Source organism: Eptatretus burgeri, chromosome 7 (assembly GCF_056783735.1).
Source record: "Eptatretus burgeri isolate ZD-2024b chromosome 7, Ebu_testis_v1, whole genome shotgun sequence".
Classification (NCBI taxonomy): domain Eukaryota; kingdom Metazoa; phylum Chordata; class Myxini; order Myxiniformes; family Myxinidae; genus Eptatretus; species Eptatretus burgeri.
This window is the reverse complement of record NC_140967.1, coordinates 39,790,836-39,810,904: the sequence shown is the minus strand read 5'-3', so window position 1 is coordinate 39,810,904 and position 20,069 is coordinate 39,790,836. Positions and strand designations below refer to the sequence as shown.

Here is a 20,069-nt window from a genome sequence, read left to right as displayed (position 1 = left end):
GCTTCTTTTCTGCCATTTCGTAATCAACATCGAGGGCTTGAAGCATCGGTAACTTCGAAGTCGATGTTCCACAGCTGCAGCGCGACTCGTAGAACTCTAGCGGCTGTTAAACACCGCACGGTGGTCGCGACCGCCGGGCTGGTACGTGGCCCAGCTGCATGCAGTGAGCGTATCGCATGCATATACACTGTGCATACATTCCGCATGCACTGTATTGCACACATACCGCATGCACTAAATCTCAGTGCATGATCGCATAAGCGAGATCCAGACCCAATGTTTCGCTGCTCCTCATTTGAATTTGCAATTTTTTTACGTACAATTTGGTAGCAGTGAACGTTATGGAGTTACCACATGCTATACGTAGCAGACGATGCTTTTCATTCAATTCTCATACTAGTACATTCTGATTAGTGAACAGTGCAAAAATATCAAAATTTCGGGAGGATAAGGATAGTGATCGTAAGGGCGGGAGTTTGGGTGAATTTTCGGAAGCCTCCCGATGAAATCGGGAGGGTTGGCATCTGTGGGGTACCCTAATAACCAAACAAAGATGAATAACACAGGTGTACAATGAAGCTCGACGATCATATTTTACCCTCGCCAGAGGAGGTGGGAGAACCCCACCCCAACCATATACCCTCTGAGACCCCAATTTTGTTTATGTCATGAACAAACTTTGGTACATCACAGATGATTAAGGATGTGGTCAAGTCAAAATAGGGTGTGTAGTTTCCAAAAAGAAAGCAAATACATATTTTGGGGGGTAATCCCCCCCCCATACACCCCATTAGACCCCAATTTTTTTCATGTCTTGAACAAACTTTGGTACATCACAGGTGATGAAAGTTTTGATCAAGTTTCATCAAAATTGTATGTGTAGTTTCTGAGAAGAAAGCAAATACCTATTTTGGGAGGCAACACCACATCGACCCCCTTTGGGCCCGATTTTTTATGCCATGAACAAACTTTGGTACATACCGGGTGATGAAGGTTGTGGTCAAGCTTCATCAAAATTGTGTGTAGTTGCAGAGAAGTTGTATGTGTTTATGGATGGATGATGCGCCATCCCATAAGCTCCCCGGAACTAAGTTCCAAGTAAGCTAAAAATAAAATAAAAACTAATCAAATGAAATAAAATAAGTTTGATTAGTTTAATAAATAAATAATCGACTTTCTCTTAAACTGATACTCTGAGAACATCTCAGTCATAGCTACTGAACAGTTTACTGGAAAACCATTTGGTAGATGTTTGTGATAAACATGTAACATCCTTACGTCATCCTTGGCTTGAAACAAGTATTCATTTCCATCAGCGAGCCTGCAAGAAACAGCTTTTAAACAAAGGAACACCTATTCTGTTATTGTGAGATGATGGAAACTCATGAACCAAAATAAGACATCATTTACAAAACATATAAAGTAAAATGAGAAACTCACTGGAGCCTGAAAACGTGCTTCCTTTTCTTGTAATCTGAAGCGACCTCACATGTTGCGTTGGTCAAATGTACAGGAATCTCATTGTGGTAGGTGGTTCCTGCACTGGCATTCTTATTGTCCTTGTAGAAACCCAGGTCTTGGTTATGCAGGACACAATACACAATGTGCCATGACCTGGAACGTAATTAAAAGCACATAACGCCTCTGACTCGGAGAGCGATCATTTTCATTACAGGAAACATACAGGCTGCAATCAATTAAAGGAGTGCTTGAGAACACGATGCACTTGTAGCACAGTATGTAGCAATCAAAATGCAAAAAAAGCTAAACATAGTTATGATGACCAAATTTCTTGCTACTTCAAAAGCTCAAATGAAAAACGTGAAGGCGTGTCAGCCAGCAGAATGTCCACTTGGTCGAAGCAATGTTAAGAACTGTGGCAAAAATGGATCCCTCAATCCATGATTACGTATGGACCTTTTTGCATATGCATGTATTCTTGGGGCTGAAATGTAACTACTTGTCAGACGTCTGGTAGAACTACTAAAGAGAATGCATACGAGTAAAGAACTAGTGAATGCGTACTTACCTACTAGAAGCTTTCTTGTTGTGAGCCTCACGTTCATGCTTACGGTTCAAATGCCCCTCCTTGCGACTCGGCGTCATGTCCCCCTGCTCAGGCAGCGTGGCAGAGCTATGAGGCTGCAGTGCCAAAGGCCGGCGCCTTTCTGAACCAGGTGAGCCCGACGGGGTGCCATCATGTGTTCCCTGCCCATTCACCTCTACCTCTGTTGCATCCGAACCCTGCAAGAAAGATCCGTTAAAATACTAAAGTAGTCAAACATAAACTGATGTTCTTTAAAAGATAAAATCGATGGATGTTCAGACATGGACTCAAATTAGGATAGACACAAGCGAGACAATCAGGTATTCTAAGCAACACACTAGATGAGATGAAAGTTCTCAGAAAGTCTTGCTGTGTTCACAAAAAATTGTCACAAGTCAAGCCTAACTTGCAGTGATGGAGATTTAAAAATGTGCAAATTGTTGTGGCAAAAAACATCATCAAATGTCGAGTGCTACAAAATGACATTTCTACAATGTGTCATGTCAGTGTCAATGTGACAGAAATGTTTTTTTTTTTTAAGGTAGCGGTACATTGAAAGTACACCACCCCCATGCTAAATAAATAAATAAATCCTCCAGCATGCGACATTGCCAGGGCGCTGGTGCCCAGTAATGCCGCCGTGCAGCATGTGGAGACGGAATTGGGAGGGTGTACTTCTGAGGTAAATATGTACAAATGATAAATCAAAAATACTCTTTTTAGTGAAATCACTTGTTCAGTCATGTCCAAATATTGGCCAGATGAGAAACAAAACAAATAAGTAATGAATCGATAATAATTCAGGAATTAATCAATCAATTAATTAAAATATAAAAAATAACATTTTTGCCAAAGAAAATCTTCACTTTTTGTCCCCAAATTTCAGCTTCCTAGCTCAAAGAATGGCCGAGATATCTCCCGGAAAGCAAGACAGAAAATAATTATTAATCAATTAATTGATTAATCAATAAGTCAAAAATACTCTTTATAGCCAAATCACTTGGTCACTGTCATGTCCATATATCAGCTTTCTCGCTCAAAAAGTGCCTCAGATATTGTTAGGATGAAAAATAAAATAAATAAGTAATTAATAAAATAAAAAATACAGTTTTTGCCACAGCACATCTTCACTTTTTTGTCCCCAAATTTTAGCTTCCGAGATATCGCCCGGATAAACAAACAAACAGAAAACACGAAAAAAAACAAGAAAGAAAACAGTGAAAACTGAGTACTCCCTTCCTTTGGCGCCCCGCGATGACATCATGCATCGCCTGGATGTGGCATTGGGAAGGAGTGATGTACAAACACATGGTCTCGCAACAATGAAACAAACTTAACTGAAATGTAGTGACTGTGAATACAAAATGGATATGCCATTGCATTTCATGGCAAAAGTAGAGGATGTACATTATAATGGTGCAAAATAGAATTAAAGATTTTTTAGGCAACACATTTATCCCAAGACAATGGCTTAGTATTGTTGCGAATTCGCGCCCGCCGGCGTGTGATCAGCCACATAACTCAAATCGCGACCGCATCGCCCACCGGACGGACAATTCAGTCGTGATCCTCTTGGAACTACCGCCAAGGAGCTAGCCACAGGTGGGGGTTTAACCTCACCACAACCCAATCCGCATTCTACCCGCGCGAAATAGGGTGAATCGCCAAATGTCGATATACCTAAGTACCCGCGCGAGTAGCGTATCGAGGAGTTGTACCACGCCACAGGTCGACTCCGGACACGAACCGCTTAAGTGGCTCGTTCCGTGCTGCAGGGATAACAGAGTGGAGTTATTGTCGACCTCGACGGTTCAGATTATTTACCGGTGTTTTAAACCCACTATCAATCTCTTACGTGATGCAAGATGGAGCCTCCAATAAGGGGAGAAAAAGGACGCAACAAAACGGGAAACAGTTCACACAATGCACATTTATTTCACACACACAAGCACGTATTCACAGCCATACATTAATGCACGTATAACAGTCAAGACAAAATGCAACAAAAGCAAAAGCACTATTACCGACTATAATTATTTACAACACTTAAACAATTATACTTGTCGGACGGCGCCACATCATTCATTCAAAAAGCAAAGGAAACGAAAGCCACCCTCACTGGCAAGGAGGCAGACAGGTCCGTGGACCAAATGTGCACGGAGCCTGGAGGAGTGGTCAGGTCCACGAGACCGACAAGGTCTCACCCGCATCCTCGTGACGCGATGGCAGGCAAGCCGCAATGTCCACGCAACTGCGCCCCGACTCCGTGCCCCTGACGTGGTTGGTGAGCCCTCTCCAGCGTGCTCCGCGCCAGCACGGTTGGGTTGGCACCACGGTTATGGTGGGGAATAAACGGGGCCCCCGGCACTATGTCAGCGCGGATGGGGGGGGGGGAGGGAATTGTTGATGCTCAGGGTCGAGCGAGGGGAATGGCTGGCTGGCTTGGTCGCTTGTGAGAGCGAAGGTGGGTCGAATCCACGACGAGACGAGCCCAGCGACGAGATGAGCCCAGCGACGAGACGACACCACACTACAACTCCAACTTCGACGACGACCTCCGTCTTCACTCGACCCGAACCCCGTCTTCACTCGACCTCAACTGCGCGAGTCGCCTTGTGCTCACGTCTTTATAGACCGGAGAAGGAGCCTGTATGCAGATTTTAGGATCAAAACGCGATTGGAGGCGGGGCCACGCCACCCTCTGTTCAGCCATTGGCGTGGCAAAAAGGGGCGTGAGCCTCTTTTGATCCAAATTCTTTCCCGTGAAGAATCCACATTCATCGCGCTTGGAGGCAGGGCCATACCGCCCGACGCTCGCCCATTGGACGGAGAAAAGGGGGCGTGAACCCTTCCTGATCCGAATTTCTCCCTGAGAGGAACGCACTCGTACCCGTGGCTCGACGCGTTCGGCATCAATTACCGAACGGGCCCTGGAAAGCACCACGTTTGGTGTTGACTGGTGGTGTGGTCGATGGTTGTAGAAGGAGATAGGCGAAGGTGGTGGGGGTTTGCTGTGGTGGTTTGGTGGTTGGCGGGCATCGTTTGGTAATGGCGGTGAAGCGATGTTTGCGGGATGGAGTTGTGAAGGTAAAGAGGCAAGGGTGGTGGTGTTTGAGTTGTTGGTGGCTTAATGGTCCAAAATAAATATAGAGAAAGAAAAATGGCTAACTCAAAGCGTCGCAGCCCGGATGAATCACACATATTCCCTCTATACAACAGGTTTGGGCTAACTACACATGAACTTACCGATATATCTCACCTGAGGACCCTTTATGGTGTAATGCGAATTTCCACAACCGTAACACTACCCCCTCCCCTTTTTACAGACTGTTCTCGAGTCGTCAAATTTTCGTGTGCCATCATGTGTAGTTCTCCCCGAGTATGTTTTACCTTCGGATCCCTGAGTGCGACATTCATGTTATTCGTGTCCCCAAAATAAATAACCTACGGGCTGAGTAACAAACAAAACAAACCCACTCATACGGACGACTTAAATAAATTGCTGGCGCTCAGACATACATGCCGGGGGCGCACTCATATTTATAGTACATCTTAACCTTAACTTTACAATTTACACTACTCCATGGCCCAGGATCAATGGACTCTGCAAAGAGAAAGCAGTTCGCAGGAAGCCAGGCTGCTCGCATACAGTTTCTGGCTCAGGCAATGCAGGTGAAGAGGAACATGGCCGGCTGCACACATGCAGTCCAAGGCCTCCCCTTTTGAAATGAACGCAGTGAACCACAACAGTGCATGGGCTGCACAAACACAGTCTCCGTGCCAGCTCAAGTGGCACACGCAATGAACACAATGGATGGATGGATGGATGGTTGAATGCATGAATGGATGGACGCAAACACAGTGCACGGGCCACCACTGCAGGCCAGTGTTGTAGCTGCCAACAGGGCAGTCTTCGCAAACTGCACGACGATCCTGGCGCATATGGCAATCAACAAGAGGGGGGGGGGATGCAAAACAGAACGGGGGCAAAAGATGACGAGGGCAGTATGCATGGATGGCAAAAGCAGGCAGGCAAGGCATGGCATGACAAGGCCGCTGTAGCAAAAACAGCCGGCAGTGAAGCTGACCGGCACAGGCCTTGTAGTAAAAACCGCCGGCAGACGATCGACCGGCACAGGCCTTGCAGTAAACAGCCAGCCGATGAAGTGGGCCGGCACAGGCCTTGAAGTAACACAGCCAGCTGATGAAGTTGGCCAGCCTTTGCCTTTCAGTGGAGGTTGGTGGGGGGAGTGCGGTGGTGCTGGCCACTCGGAAGGCGGGCTCGGACCTACCTATTGTCTCCCTCCCAACCTATCGCCTTTGCCTCTCTCTGTCCATACCCCCTTAATTTGTTAAAATCAATTTAGCCCCAACATTATTTTTTTGTTGTTGTTATTTTCATTTCTATACCTCCTTTACTGTCCTTGTTCGGCTAACCTATCTTATCACCTCGCCGACTCCCAACCCCTACATTCCCTTCCCGGAGGGGAATGAGGGAGGGCTAGCGTCCTGCATCGAGGCCCAACTCAAGCCTCAGGATGGCCTCCCCAGACTTCAGCGATCTTAACCCAAAGTGGGTCCAGCGGCCCACTACGAGAGGGAAGGGATGGATGGTGCGGGGGGGTACACTTCCTAATCTACCCTAACCATTATCACTTAAACTACCCCGGGGCTTTCAACAAGCACCTCTCGCTTAATCTACTGATTCTATCAACCAAGATTCCTGTCGCCTGTGTTGGTGTCCTCTCAAATTTTGGGCCTCGCCCCCCAATTTTCCTTCCGTGCCCTCACATGGTCTCACGGCTGGGACGCGTGGCTCCCTTGGCAGGCACTACCCTCTGCCGATTCTCTAACGATGGCACACCCGGGCACTACACTGCCTCCGAACCTACCAGCTCCCTAAACCTCCATGGCGGGGAGTGCCCTCCATGGCGACTCCACTGAAATGCTCACGTGGCAAGCTGGCTTCCCAGGCCCCTTTCCGAGGGTCACCCATGCCCACGACACTGCCCACGCGGCCAATGGCGCCCTGGGCTCCCGCATCATGCGGGCGCACCCGTGCCCACTATGCTTATTCCGGCCCCCCATGGGCCCTTGGCCTACCACGGCCGACTAGCCCGGTGCCCGGGGTACCCACTCAGAGATACTCACCATTCGTAGCCACGCTCCCAGCCCGTCACAACAGGGCTCCTGCACCCCTCCAAACGGGTTTCGAGCCTACTTTCCCACAAACAACAAAACGACCTCCATTTTGTCAATTTGACTAACCCAGCTAACTCACTACACTGACCCCGGGGTCCCTTGGGCGGGAATCACTCCTCCCCCCAATCACTCATCGCACCATGCATACCACAATCACTCCATACACTCAGGCCCGCTGGCCTCACTCACTCATCAAGTCTCCACCTCACAACTTTTCAACACAACCATCGCTGAACTCAGCCATCCTTCTGACGACATCCCTAACTAACTCGTGCTCCCACGTCATCCCTTACAATGCAGCACTTTCCTTTTAACACTACGTAGCTAAGCTACGTCCCCTCTACACATCCAAAGTCTGTCACTGTCTCCAAATCCTCAAAAATCATTTCCCCTCCGATGTCTGAACTAAAATCCCCCTAACTAATCCATTCCACGGGCCCCATGAGGACTTACCCCTGCCCCATGAAGTCGGTCTAACTAACACTAACCCTTTCCCCTAACTAGTGCCATCCTGTGCCCTGGTCATCTTCCACCCCTTGCCCAGGGAATCCTGTTCACCCGAAGCGAGGCTTGCTTCTTTTTTTTTTTTTTTTTTTTTTTTCCTTTTGCGCAGCACCAGCGCGGCAACTCGCAACCTGCGCACCAGCGCGGCAATTAACAGCCGCGCACCTTTGGCGTGACGTCATGGCAGCTGTTCGCGTCCCTCGTTCCTCTTACACGGCAGCATCCGGCAGGGATTCACCCTCCTGCCGGATTCCAACCCTACGCGCAGCCATGACGCCACTCTGCGTATTAAAAAAAAAACAAGCCCCGCGTTTCGAGGGGTTCTCCACGCGAACACATGTGCTCTGCCCGTTGGAGCTTAACACAAGCTCGCGTGGGGAACCCGTCCGGTCCAAATTCATCTACCCAGCTTGGCTTTTGTCCGTCACGGGATCGGCAATATTCACCGCTCTCGTTTCCGGACCGGGTTTCACTCCCGCAGGGGCGCACGTGGCAGCCTCGTGCGCTGCACGGCACGAACCTCGCGCGCGCTGCCGTGCAAACCCGGCACGGTCCCCAAAACAGCTACGGCCGCTACCCGGCCCCTGTCCCTCTGTCGCCGTCGTCTCCATCGCACTCTCGCGCTCAAGCTCCATTCCACACACGCACTCCTGTGTGTCACGAGACACACACCGCGCCATTACACTCACACCGGGAGACGCGGCTGCGTGTTCGCACGTGCCCACCGTCATCTCCCTTACGTACCGCTCTCTTCCACAAACTGTCCCTCTCACACGGACCCTCTCACTCACACCCAACCTTTCACTTGCACAGGGGGTCTCACTCACACCATGCGTGCTGGAAAGCACGCACCTCGGCTCACTCGCAACCTCGCACACCATTTTCCTTCACACAACGCCTTTCACCCACGCTTTGCGCGCGTTGCCGCATGCATTTTGCCACACTCATGAACACACACACACACACAGGAAAATTCACACTGGGGATTCGCACCACAACAAGGGGTTCCGGGGTCTCCAAACCCCCCAAGCTCCGTGTGCACCCATCCACAGCACTCGCCCCCTTTACCTCGCAAAGCTCGACCGGACCCACCTGGTCGTGACCAGCTTCAAGGGAGCATAGCGTCTCCCTCCGTTCCCGAAGGAGGCTATCCAGCTGCTCGCACCGGGTCTCCACACATTCTGCCAGCTCGCCCCCATTATCCTCCACTACCTCCGTGTGTGTGTGCTCGTCCTTAACCCCGTCTTTATCGTGCAGTCTCTCCTCTATTTTTTCTCTGTCCCGAGTCTCTATACATTTTATTTCTATTGTCTCCGTGTCTATTACTTTCTTCCTGGATCTTTGTCTCTTGATTTTTCGGACGTCATCACCTCGTGTCTTGTCTTACACGTTTCAGTCACCCGGGCTCCCGTTATTATTTCCACTGTCTCCATTTTCAGGGTTTGCTCTAATTGTTGTCAATCAAGTCCCGCACTACTAACATTATTCCCTGTGGTGTTGTCACACATCCCACCTCATTGTTCTGTTCCATTTCCTGGCTCCTTTTGAGCCGTTCCTCCTCTCGGAACTTTCTGAGTTCTTCATTCTCCCTCTGGAGTTTTTCAATCTCCGTGGACGCCAATTCTGCTTCCTCCTCGAGTTGGTTCACTTCAACCTCGTTTAGTTGTTGTTTTCTCTCCCACTGCCCCTCCTGCTCTTCATTTTCCAATCCCATTGTTTCTTTCAATTGGCTCATTTCCTTCTTGTGTTTCATTCGCTGTTCTCTCACTACTCTTCCTTGTTTCCTCTCCTGTCCTTCCTTCTCCAGCTTCATGGTTTGCTTCATTTGGTTAATCTCCTTTTTGTGTTTCATTTGCTGCTCTCTCATTACCCTTCCTTGTTTCCTCTCCTGTCCTTCCTTCTCCAGTTTTGTGGTTTTCTTCATTTGGTTAATTTCCCTTTTGTGTTTCATTTGCTGTTCTTTGTCTATCTCCTCGCACTCCAGCCTTGCCTTTTCTTCCAATTGGTCAACCTCGGCTTCATGTTCCTTTTGTTTTCAATCCCATTGTTCCTCTCGTTCTTCCCTCTCCAATCTTGTTGTCTCCTTCAATTGACTGATTTCCTTCTATTCTCCTGTCTCATTCGTTCTTCTTTGTGTTTTTTATTCCACTGTCTTTCTTGTTCTTCATTCTGCAATCTCGTTATTTCCTTCAATTGGCCGATTTCTTTCTCCTGTCTCATTCCTTGTTCTTTGTATTTCCGATTCCACTGTCTCTCTTGTTCCTCATTCTGTAATCTGGCCTTCGCTTCCAGCTGTTCGATCTGTACAGTGTGGTTCCTTAACGTTTCATCCTCTTCTCGTTCTTTCCTCTCTTAACATCCTCAGTTTTTTTTGTAGTTCCCTCTCTTTGTTTTGATGTTCACGTAACATCCTCAGTTTTTTTTTTTTCCCATTTTTCCTCTCTCTGCCTCTCTTCCTCCTCACTCAGTTCATCCCTTTGCTTGCGCATCTCATCCCTTTTCCTCCTCATCTCATCATACTCCAAGCTTGCTTTTTCTTTCAATTGTTCCCGATCTTCCTGTTCTCTTTTTACCTCTTCTTCTAGTCTTCTTCTGTCCTGAACGCCTTGTTCTACCTCACGCTCTCGTTGCTTTACTTCCAAATTGTGTTCGCATTCTCTTTCTTCCAACTTATGGATACTCAATTCTATTTTCCCCATTCTTCTCTTTAGTTCTTCGAACTGTCTTGACTTTTCCAACCATTCTTCTTCCCTCTGCTCCAGATGTTCCTCTCCTCTTTTTATCGTCTCTTCTCGGATTTCTATTATCTTTTTGCCTGCTTCCACCTTTTTCTTTAGTTTTTTTTAAATTCCCAATCGTGTTCGCATTTTTCCTTTTGTAGCTTTGTTTGCCTTTGTTCTTCCTCCCTCCTTTCTTCCTGTACATCAGCCCGTCGTTGTGACTCCGTTCGCATGAAATCCTCATGAACCCTGTCTACGCGCCGCCGTGCCTCGTCCAACTCAAAGGAAAACGAGTGTAATTCCCCTATACAATTGTCACCATTCTTCCACCGTTTCAAGGACTTCGACACTTGTCTCCGAAGCCTGTCAATGCAAGCTCCGGCCTCCTGCCACGCCTACCATGACCCCGTGGTTTGAAACAGTTGTTAGGAGCGCTCGCCGCGTGTTGTGCCGTTCGTAGCGCCATTAATAGCGGCCCGCTCACGCCTCGTGCCGCAATGAAGTGCGGCCGCGCCGCAATCTTGCGACTCCGTTTGCGGGCAAAGTTCGTGCTCAGAATATGAGGGTGAGCTCCCCCACGGATTAAAATTACAAGAAGTACCATCCCGGGCCATGGATTCTATATTCAAACACATATTCATTTCTACCCCCAGCACCCGCTCGCCTTGAAATGCCATCTTATTTCACGAAAGCGGATTAAATTTAACTCACTCGTAATTTGGAGGTCGCTCCACTCAACCCTGAACCGATTCCCATGAATTTAATTGGAGACGGGAGAGTTTGTTTCCCGCTCGCTGACACCAGTGTTGCGAATTCGCGCCCGCCGGCGTGCGATCGGCCACGCAACTCAAATCGCGACCACGTCGCCCACCGGACGGACAATTCAGTCGTGACCCTCTTGGAACTACCACCAATGAGCTAGCCATGGGTGGGGGTTTAACCTCACCACAACCCAGTCCGCATTCTACCCGCGCGAAATAGGGTGAATTGCCGAATGTCGATATACCTAAGTACGCGCGCAAGTAGCGTACCGAGGAGTTGTACCACGCCGCAGGTCGACTCCGGACACGAACCGCTTCAGCGGCTCGTTGCGTGCTGCAGGGATAACCGAGCGGAGTTATCGTCAACCTCGACGGTTCAGATTATTTACCGGGTGTTTTAAACCCACTATCAATCGCTTACGTGATGCAAGATGGTGCTTTCAATCAGGGGAGAAAAAGGACGCAACAAAATGGGAAACAGTTCACACAATGCACATTTATTTCACACACACAAGCACGTATTTACAGCCATACATTAATGCACGTATAACAGTCAAGACAAAATGCAACAAAAGCAAAAGCACTACTACCGACTATAATTATTTACAACACTTAAACAATTATACTTGTCGGACGGCACCACATCATTCATTCAAAAAGCAAAGGAAACGAAAGCCACCCTCACAGGCAAGGAGGCAGACAGGTCCGTGGACCAAATGTGCACGGAGCCTGGAGGAGCGGCCAGGTCCACGAGACCGACAAGGTCTCACCCGCGTCCTCGTGATGCGATGGCGGGCAAGCCGCAATGTCCGCGCAACTGCGCCCCGACTCCGTGCCCCTGACGTGGTTGGTGAGCCCTCACCGGCATGCTCCGCGCCAGCACGGTTGGGTCGGCACCACGGTTAGGGTGGTGAATAAACGGGGCCCCCGGCACTATCTCAGCGTGGATGGGGGGGGAGAATTGTTGATGCTCAGGGTCAAGCGAGGGGAATGGCTGGCTGGCTTGGTCGCTTGTGAGAGCGAAGGTGGGTCGATTCCACGACGAGACGAGCCCAGCGACGAGACGACACCACACAACTCCAACTTCGACGACGACCTCCGTCTTCACTCGACCCGAACCCCGTCTTCACTCGACCTCAACTGCTCGAGTCGCCTTGTGCTCACGTCTTTATAGACCGGAGGAGGAGCCTGTATGCAGATTTTAGGATCAAAACGCGATTGGAGGCGGGGCCATGCCACCCTCTGTTCAGCCATTGGCGTGGCAAAAAGGGGCGTGAGCCTCTTTTGATCTGAATTCTCTCCCGTGAAAAATCCACATTCATCGCGCTTGGAGGCCGGGCCACACCGCCCGACGCTCACCCATTGGACGGAGAAAAAGGGGCGTGAACCCTTCCTGATCCGAATTTCTACCTGAGAGGAACGCACTCGTACCCGTGGCTCGACGCGTTCGGCATCAATTACCGAACGGGCCCTGGACAGCACGATGTTTGGTGTTGACAGGTGGTGTGGTCGATGGTTGTAGAAGGAGATAGGCGAAGGTGGTGGGGTGTTTGCTGTGGTGGTTTGGTGGTTGGCGGGCATCGTTTGGGAATGGCGGTGAAGCGATGTTTGCGGGATGGAGTTGTGAAGGTAAAGTGGCAAGGGTGGTGGTGTTTGAGTTGTTGGTGGCTTCATGGTCCAAAATAATAATAGAGAAAGAAAAATAGCTAACTTAAAGCGTCGCAGCCCAGATGAATCACACGTGTTCCCTCTATACAACGGGTTTGGGCAAACTACACATGAACTTACCGATATATCTCACCTGAGGACCCTTTATGGTGTAATGCGAATTTCCACAACCGTAACACTATGATGCATGTCCGAGTATGTGAACACAGTACAAGCATTTGGTTCAGCGCTGTGCACTGTGTGAGGGCCCTGCATTAACCACTGTGTGACAGACGCAACCCGAAGCACAAAGGTGCTGCCTGCAGCAATTATTGTGTTGTTTTGAAAATGCTTCCTCAGAATTGAGCTTGCCAAAACAATTACTTCCTCATAATGCAAATTCTGAAGCAATTATCTTAAAGTATGAATACTAGAATAATGAACAGTGGTAACATGCATCTCCAGGTCCGTCAGGTCATGTGGTTCACCACAGCATCTTCTGACGTGAATACCAAAACTTAGTGGCAGACCAAACGTTTTGGTAACTGGCACGGACAACTTACTACATTGTGTATCCAGTGAGCAATCAAACTTTGCTTTCTAGGAACTATTTTTAAATCACAGAAAACCATGAAGCTTTCAAGCTATTTTCCATAATTTCAAGATAAATGAACGACAAAGGAGTAATTAGCAGTTTTAAAAAATTACTTACTTTGGAATGCGACCGATGGACCTGACGATGCCAACTACATTGATAAATCACAATACAGAACAAGTTGTTGCAAGATGAACCAAAATCAATGTGGAAGTAGAAATTGAAGGCAAATATACTTGATGTACAAATATATTCTGAAGAACTTCACTGAGGATATAAACCAAACACATGCAGTAATAATAATTCCATATTACAGAATGATATGGGCAAGTCCCATCCATGCAAGAGAAAACAATTACTCCGTATGTTTTGCTCTTCAAAATCACAATTCAATAAAATAAACCATCATCTCAAAATATAATATCCTGTATAACAGTACCTGCACGTTAAAAGTTTAATCGCAATTCACGAGTCTCTTGGCCCATAAAAAAGGGGTCATAAACCTTTCCCACGTAAACCCTCAACAAAATTGTAATGACATAACATTTTCACACGAAGAACTGAATGAATGCTTGAGCTGCATACAGCACAGAGTCTGATATTGGAGTAACGTTATCCCACGTGGGAAAACATCATTTCTCCACTTCACTTTCAGCAAATAGCACCCTTGATATCCAAATACTAATTAAATTCAAATAAACCAGAAGGGCACTCCTAAACGTTGAGACATTGCCAGATATGCCTCCACCCACATTATTAAGTCTGTTGAACTCTCTCATACATTATTTTTAACAACAAAAACGATCTTATAATGCTTCATCTTCCTCTCTCACACATGTGGTACTCTTTACTGTTTCACAATGCACTACTCTTCTGCTATTTTAACAGACTGCTCTCATTTCGAGCTCTCCTTCATTCCTTGCCTAAAAAATCCAACTATTACAGCACTTCTTCTCTCCATGCTCTGAATTCGCCTTCATTGCACCCATCAAGAATTGTGTTAAATCGCATCTCTGACCTAAAACTTTTAAAAACCACAGTTTGCCATGGATGCTCGCTTTCCATCAACCATTCTTTTTTTCCAAATTCAGTGCCAACTCACCCCCCTCACCCCTCACTCTCACTCTCAAAGCAACCATCCCACTCTGCTGCCTCCAAGCCTCCCTCTCACCTCTCTCAAAAATCCCCCCCTCACCTTTCTCCCACCTTTCATCCCCCTCACTCTTCCTTCTCAAAGTTGCCCCCCTCTTCCACCAACCTGCCTCCCTCCACTGCCCTCTCACCTCCATCTCTTCACTCCACCTCCTCAAATCCTCAACTGCCTTCTTCCTTGTCTCTTGTCCCCCCTCTCCCCCAGCACCACAGAGCCTTTTCTCCTCCTCATTCGTCCCCCTCCCCTCGCTGTTCTGCAATATCCCACACTCCTTCAGCAACCCTCCTTACCTGCCCCCCCGGTCCCTTGTCCTACCCTCCCCCTGCCCCTCCACCTCCTGCACCCAAAGCCTCCTCCCCTTCCTCTTCATTAAAAGTGTGGATCTCAAACATCCGGGTCCTTCGCTCAAACTTTTCAGATCTTTCCATACAGGTTGCCACTGACAAACCAGACATTATCTGTCTAACAGAAACTTTCCTCTCCCAAGACGTGTCTGACTCCCAAGTATCTCTCCCTGGCTACTCCCTCTTACGGTATGACAGACCTGAGCCTCGTCCTGGTGGAGGTGTTGCTCTCTTCATCAAAGACTCTATTCCTCACTCTCCATGCACTGCTCTCACTCCCCCACACCCCCAGGAATACCTCTGGCTTCGGCTTCCCCTCCACTCCCACCTCATGTTTATATGTGTACTGTACCGTCCACCGAACAGTGATGACTCCATCTACATCTCACTATCCGAAAACATGGACCATCTTCTATCTTCTCATCCAAACTCTCTCTTCCTCTTATGTGGTGACTTCAATTGTCATCACGCCAGTTGGCTAGGTGTGGGTACCTCTCTCACCTGCCATGGCACCTCAGCAAAAGCTTTCTGCGACTCATTGGGACTGACTCAATCGGTCAACTTCCCGACCCGGATCTCAACCAATGGTACTCCATCTCTTCTGGATCTGATTTTGACAAATTTCCCTGACAATATCTGCTGCTCTTCCTTCGCTCCAATTGGTTCTTCTGACCACGTCCTTGTTAAAGTGGACATCTCTCTGGCTGTTATCAGAGAACCACCTCACCGCCGTCGAGTCTGGCATTTCACTCAAGCCGACTGGCAGGGTCTCCGAGCAGCCATCAAACTTACAGACTGGTCTCCTATCACTACTTTCTCAAACATCAACTCATCCTGGGAATTCTTTCAAAGAAACTTGCTCTCCCTCATGCACAGATTTATCCCCTCTCGTGTTCAGTTGTCTTACCCTTCCTCCCGCCCTTGGTTTACTGAAGCTTGTGGCGAGGCAGTTGTCCTGAAACAACTTGCCTTTGCCTCATGGAAAGCAAACCCAACTGAGGGCAATCTCAGTTCTTTCCACAAAGCTCGGAACAAGTGTGTATCTACCCTCAGGAGAGCCAGAAAACAACATCTTTCTCATCTCAAGTCTGAACTCTCAAACCTCTCTCCCTCCTCAAAATCCTGGTGGCGTTTAATCAAATCTGTTTCTGGTGTATGTTCCCCCTCCATCCCCTCCCTTACCTCAAATGGCCGCACTGCTGATTCCACACGTGATAAAGCTGAATGTCTAAACTCGGTGTTTGCAGCTAAATCTTGTGTCCTAAACCCATCACTATCTCTACCCACTTTACCCAGTCGCACCCAACTGTCCCTGGACTCTGTATCCTTTTCTCCTGACAAGGTGGAGAGCTTGCTTTCAAACCTCGAGCCAGATTCTGCAACCGGTCCAGACGGCATCAGCCCACGTGTCCTCAAAGCCTGCTCTTCTGCTCTTGCTCACCCTCTCTCTGTTCTATTCACCCTCTCATTTGCCCAAGGTCATCTGCCATCTGCTTGGAAATCTGCTAACATCACTGCCCTGCAATAAAAAAGGTGCAAAAACAGATCTCTATAACTACAGACCAATCAGCCTTCTCCCAATCATCAGCAAGGTGATGGACTCCATCATCGCCTCAGATATGAAATCCTTCCTCTTCTCCAATGGCTTGATTTCCAATCATCAATTTGGTTTCAGACCAGGTCACTCTACCCTGGATATGCTGCTTCTGCTCTCCCATCAATGGATGGAGGTCCTCAATGCCAGACAGGAAATCCGAGCCGTATCCTTGGACATATCACGTGCTTTTGACACAGTCTGGCACCCTGCACTACTCACCAAACTCTCTTCCCATGGTATTCAAGGCCATCTCCACTCATGGCTCGCAGACTTCCTCTCCTGTCGCAGCCAACGTGTGGCCCTAAATGGAGTTCTTTCATCCCCTCTTCCTGTGGAGGCTGGAGTTCCTCAAGGTAGCGTTCTGGGCCCTGTTCTTTTTCTGGTTTTCATCAATGATCTCTCGGACTCTCTGGAAAATCCTCTATTTCTCTTTGCCGACGACTCCACCCTCTGCCGTACCATCTGTCATCCCTCAGACCGGCAAGCAGCAGCTTCTTCACTCACTGCAGATCTGGATAAAATCACAAACTGGTCCAACACGTGGAACATGTCTTTCAATCCAGACAAATCTCACACTCTCACTATGTCTCTTCGAAAGGACCGTTTACAAAACCCCCCCATCCACTTTCTCAACAATCCTCTGGAAGAAGTCTTTTCTTTCAAGCTTCTAGGTCTCACTATCTGCCATGACCTTTCCTGGGAAAGTCACATTTCCAACCTCGCCTCAAAAGCCTGTCGCCGACTGGGAATCCTCCATCGTGAAAAGTCCTTCCTCGGCCCTCTTGAGCTCCTGACCACTTACAAAGCTTTTGTCCGTAGCCTGATGGAGTACTGCTCTCCCCTCTGGGCTGGTGCTCCTGCCTCCCACCTTTCTCGGCTTCACGCTGTCGAAACCAGGGCATTTAAGATCATCGGCATCTCCCGCAATGAAGCTGAGTCTTTGGGCCTCTCACTCAATCACCGCAGGTTGGTCGGTGGTCTTTCTGTCTTCTACCAACTCCTCTCCAGCCTTGCCCCCCCTGCTCTCTCTGCGATTTGTCCCCACCACATTTCCACAGGGCGCTCAAGGTCCGCCAACAACCCCCTTCTGGTAAAACTACCAAAATCACGAATCACTGCTCATCTTCACTCTTTCATTCCTCTTTTTTCCCGCCTTTGGAATAAACTTCCTCACTCTATTCTTTCCCATTCTTCCCTCCAGGCTTTCAAAACAGCTGTTCACCACCACCTCTTATCTTCCCCCATCCAAATCCTCGATCTTTTCTACCCCCGATAATCCACCCAAGCCCACTTCCTTCATTTCTCCTGCTTTCCTTCCTGAAAGTCCCTGAAATGTCCATCTTCTCTTCGCCATGTTCCCCATCCCATCCCCATCCCTCTCCCTTCCACAGTTCACCTAATGTGTCTGTTCCCCACTGTTTTGTCCCTTCCACTCCCGCCCCTCTTGTCTCATGCCTCCTTGCTGTGAGTTGTGTGTTAGCTCTCATACGAGCCTCGACCAAGGTATACAAAAAAAAAAGTCATTCAACACACTTGTACCAATTTTGATTTCAATCCCTGAACCCAGATTCAAAATCTAATATATAAAGCTGAGTTAATGTCTGTGGGTGTTTGTCTGTCTGTCTGTCTGTGGGTCATAAGCGCCGCCCATTATACAGGCCACGCACTCCAGCCGTCCAGAAATCGTCACCATCTTTTTCTCTCCAGATAGCTCAGATTGTTTTTAAGGCCTCATGAAAATTTAAAGACTGAACAACACATCTTTTATCATCACATGAAGATACCGTTTTGAGGATAAAAAAACAAGAGTTAACATTTTGATTACAGCTCAAATGAGGTAATGCATGTTTTGTCTGCAGCAATCGTGGTAGTTGTCTAATATACACCACCCAATGAAGGTATGTTAATTATCATATTAAGGAGAGGAAAGAAAATAGTGATATTTAATTCAAAAAAGACAAAAAAAAAAAAAACTGTGGGACGTCAAACACAATTACTTTCTGTCTGTGAGAGACTGATGTGTCACTTCCCAGAATTTGCAATATCCCACGTTTTCTTCTGTGCAAAAAAAGACGTCCCGATACATGACATCATCACGCAGTGATGTCTGCAATAGCAGGAATGCACTAATAATTGGAGCCTTTTTTTTATAACATACTAAAACTCATGGAAAAATGATACGATAGAGGATATATGGTGTAGAAAAGGCTCCAGACTAAAACTCATGAAAAAGTGAAATGATAGAGGATAGAAAGTTGATTTGCTGATTACTATGAGAGGGAGAAGGAGGATAGATTAATAAGAGTAGGAAATATCATGCAAACATGGCAGTTTCATGCAAGGTGTCTCACTGTTCGCTTATCTAATATATAAAGCTGAGTTTGTGGACGTGTGGGTCTGAACAAGGTACGTTTTCATTACAACGAAAATACTCATGTGCTGCTGAGTGTGCGCTGCCGCTCGCCATGTCGACACAGGGCGAATCCCCCTGACCTGTGGCTAATATTTTAAGCCACCCATTAGCCACTGTGACGAATCCATGTTTTAGTGGGGTTTTTTTTTTTTTTTTAACCAATTTTAGACGAATTTTGCGTGATTTTAGCACGGAATTTAACCTTCGTTGAGACGGCCAAGACTGCTGCCATTTTGTATGTTTTGATTACGGGAATCACACGTAATTTCGTACAAGCTTATATATACTAACTTTAGTAGTTTTAAACTAGTTTCTAGTAAAAAAAAAAAAAAACGACTGAAATTACGCATGATTCTCATGATTCTCGTCTCAATTTTATTTTAATTTTTTTGAAAAAATTTTTTTTTCTGGAATGATTCGGCACTACTCGGCGCTACATGCTTCGTTGGGTCAGTGGTTGCCAGGTGAGTTTTGACACAATCAGTTGTAGTACCTGTAAGTAGGACGAGTTTGTTTGGATGAGTGAGTTTGATGGGTGACTGGTTGGTTGGATGAGTGAGTTTGATGGGATGAGTGAAGTTGATGGGTGAGATTGGTTGTATGAGCGAGTTTGATGTGTGACGTTGGTTGGAAGTGCGAGATTGGTTGGATGAGTGAAGTTGTTGGGTGAGATTGGTTGGATGAGTGAGTTTGACTGGCATGAGGTTGGTCCAATCCTGGTCCACAACCACCCCCATCCCCCACTACCACCTACGAAAGGCACAACGACCATACCCCCCCCACACACACACACACACACCATCACCACCACCATCCCTCACAATCACCACCTCCCCTGATGGTCGTTCATTCAACCAATCTCACACGTCAAACTCACTCATCCAACCAACCTCACCCATCAAACTCACACATCCGCCTTAAAATTAACTTATTATTTCATATTGCGAAAAAAAAAAACTTTTTAATAAAATATGTGGCTATTTCCTTTCTCCTGTGGATAATCATTCTAAACCTGGATTAGCCACAGTGGCTAATTCCTTTTGAAAGCCAGAGCACACGCAGTGCTGTATGCTGTTGAGCTGTCCA

The 20,069-nt window shown here is 47.6% G+C and overlaps 1 protein-coding gene across 3 annotated transcripts in view; it reads right to left on the bottom strand.

Annotated features, from left to right (window-relative positions):
* Nucleotides 1–20,069, bottom strand: part of SPTBN1 (spectrin beta, non-erythrocytic 1) — a 300,241-nt gene that overhangs the window by 7,283 nt on the left and 272,889 nt on the right. For all 3 annotated transcript variants that reach the window (XM_085888100.1, XM_085888098.1, XM_085888099.1), the window contains 3 exons: nucleotides 2,030–2,244; nucleotides 1,441–1,614; nucleotides 1,279–1,321 (listed from right to left, as the gene is read on the bottom strand). In XM_085888100.1, coding sequence (XP_085744226.1) covers nucleotides 1,279–1,321; nucleotides 1,441–1,614; nucleotides 2,030–2,244 — 432 coding nt within the window. The remainder of the gene's footprint in view (nucleotides 1–1,278; nucleotides 1,322–1,440; nucleotides 1,615–2,029; nucleotides 2,245–20,069) is intronic.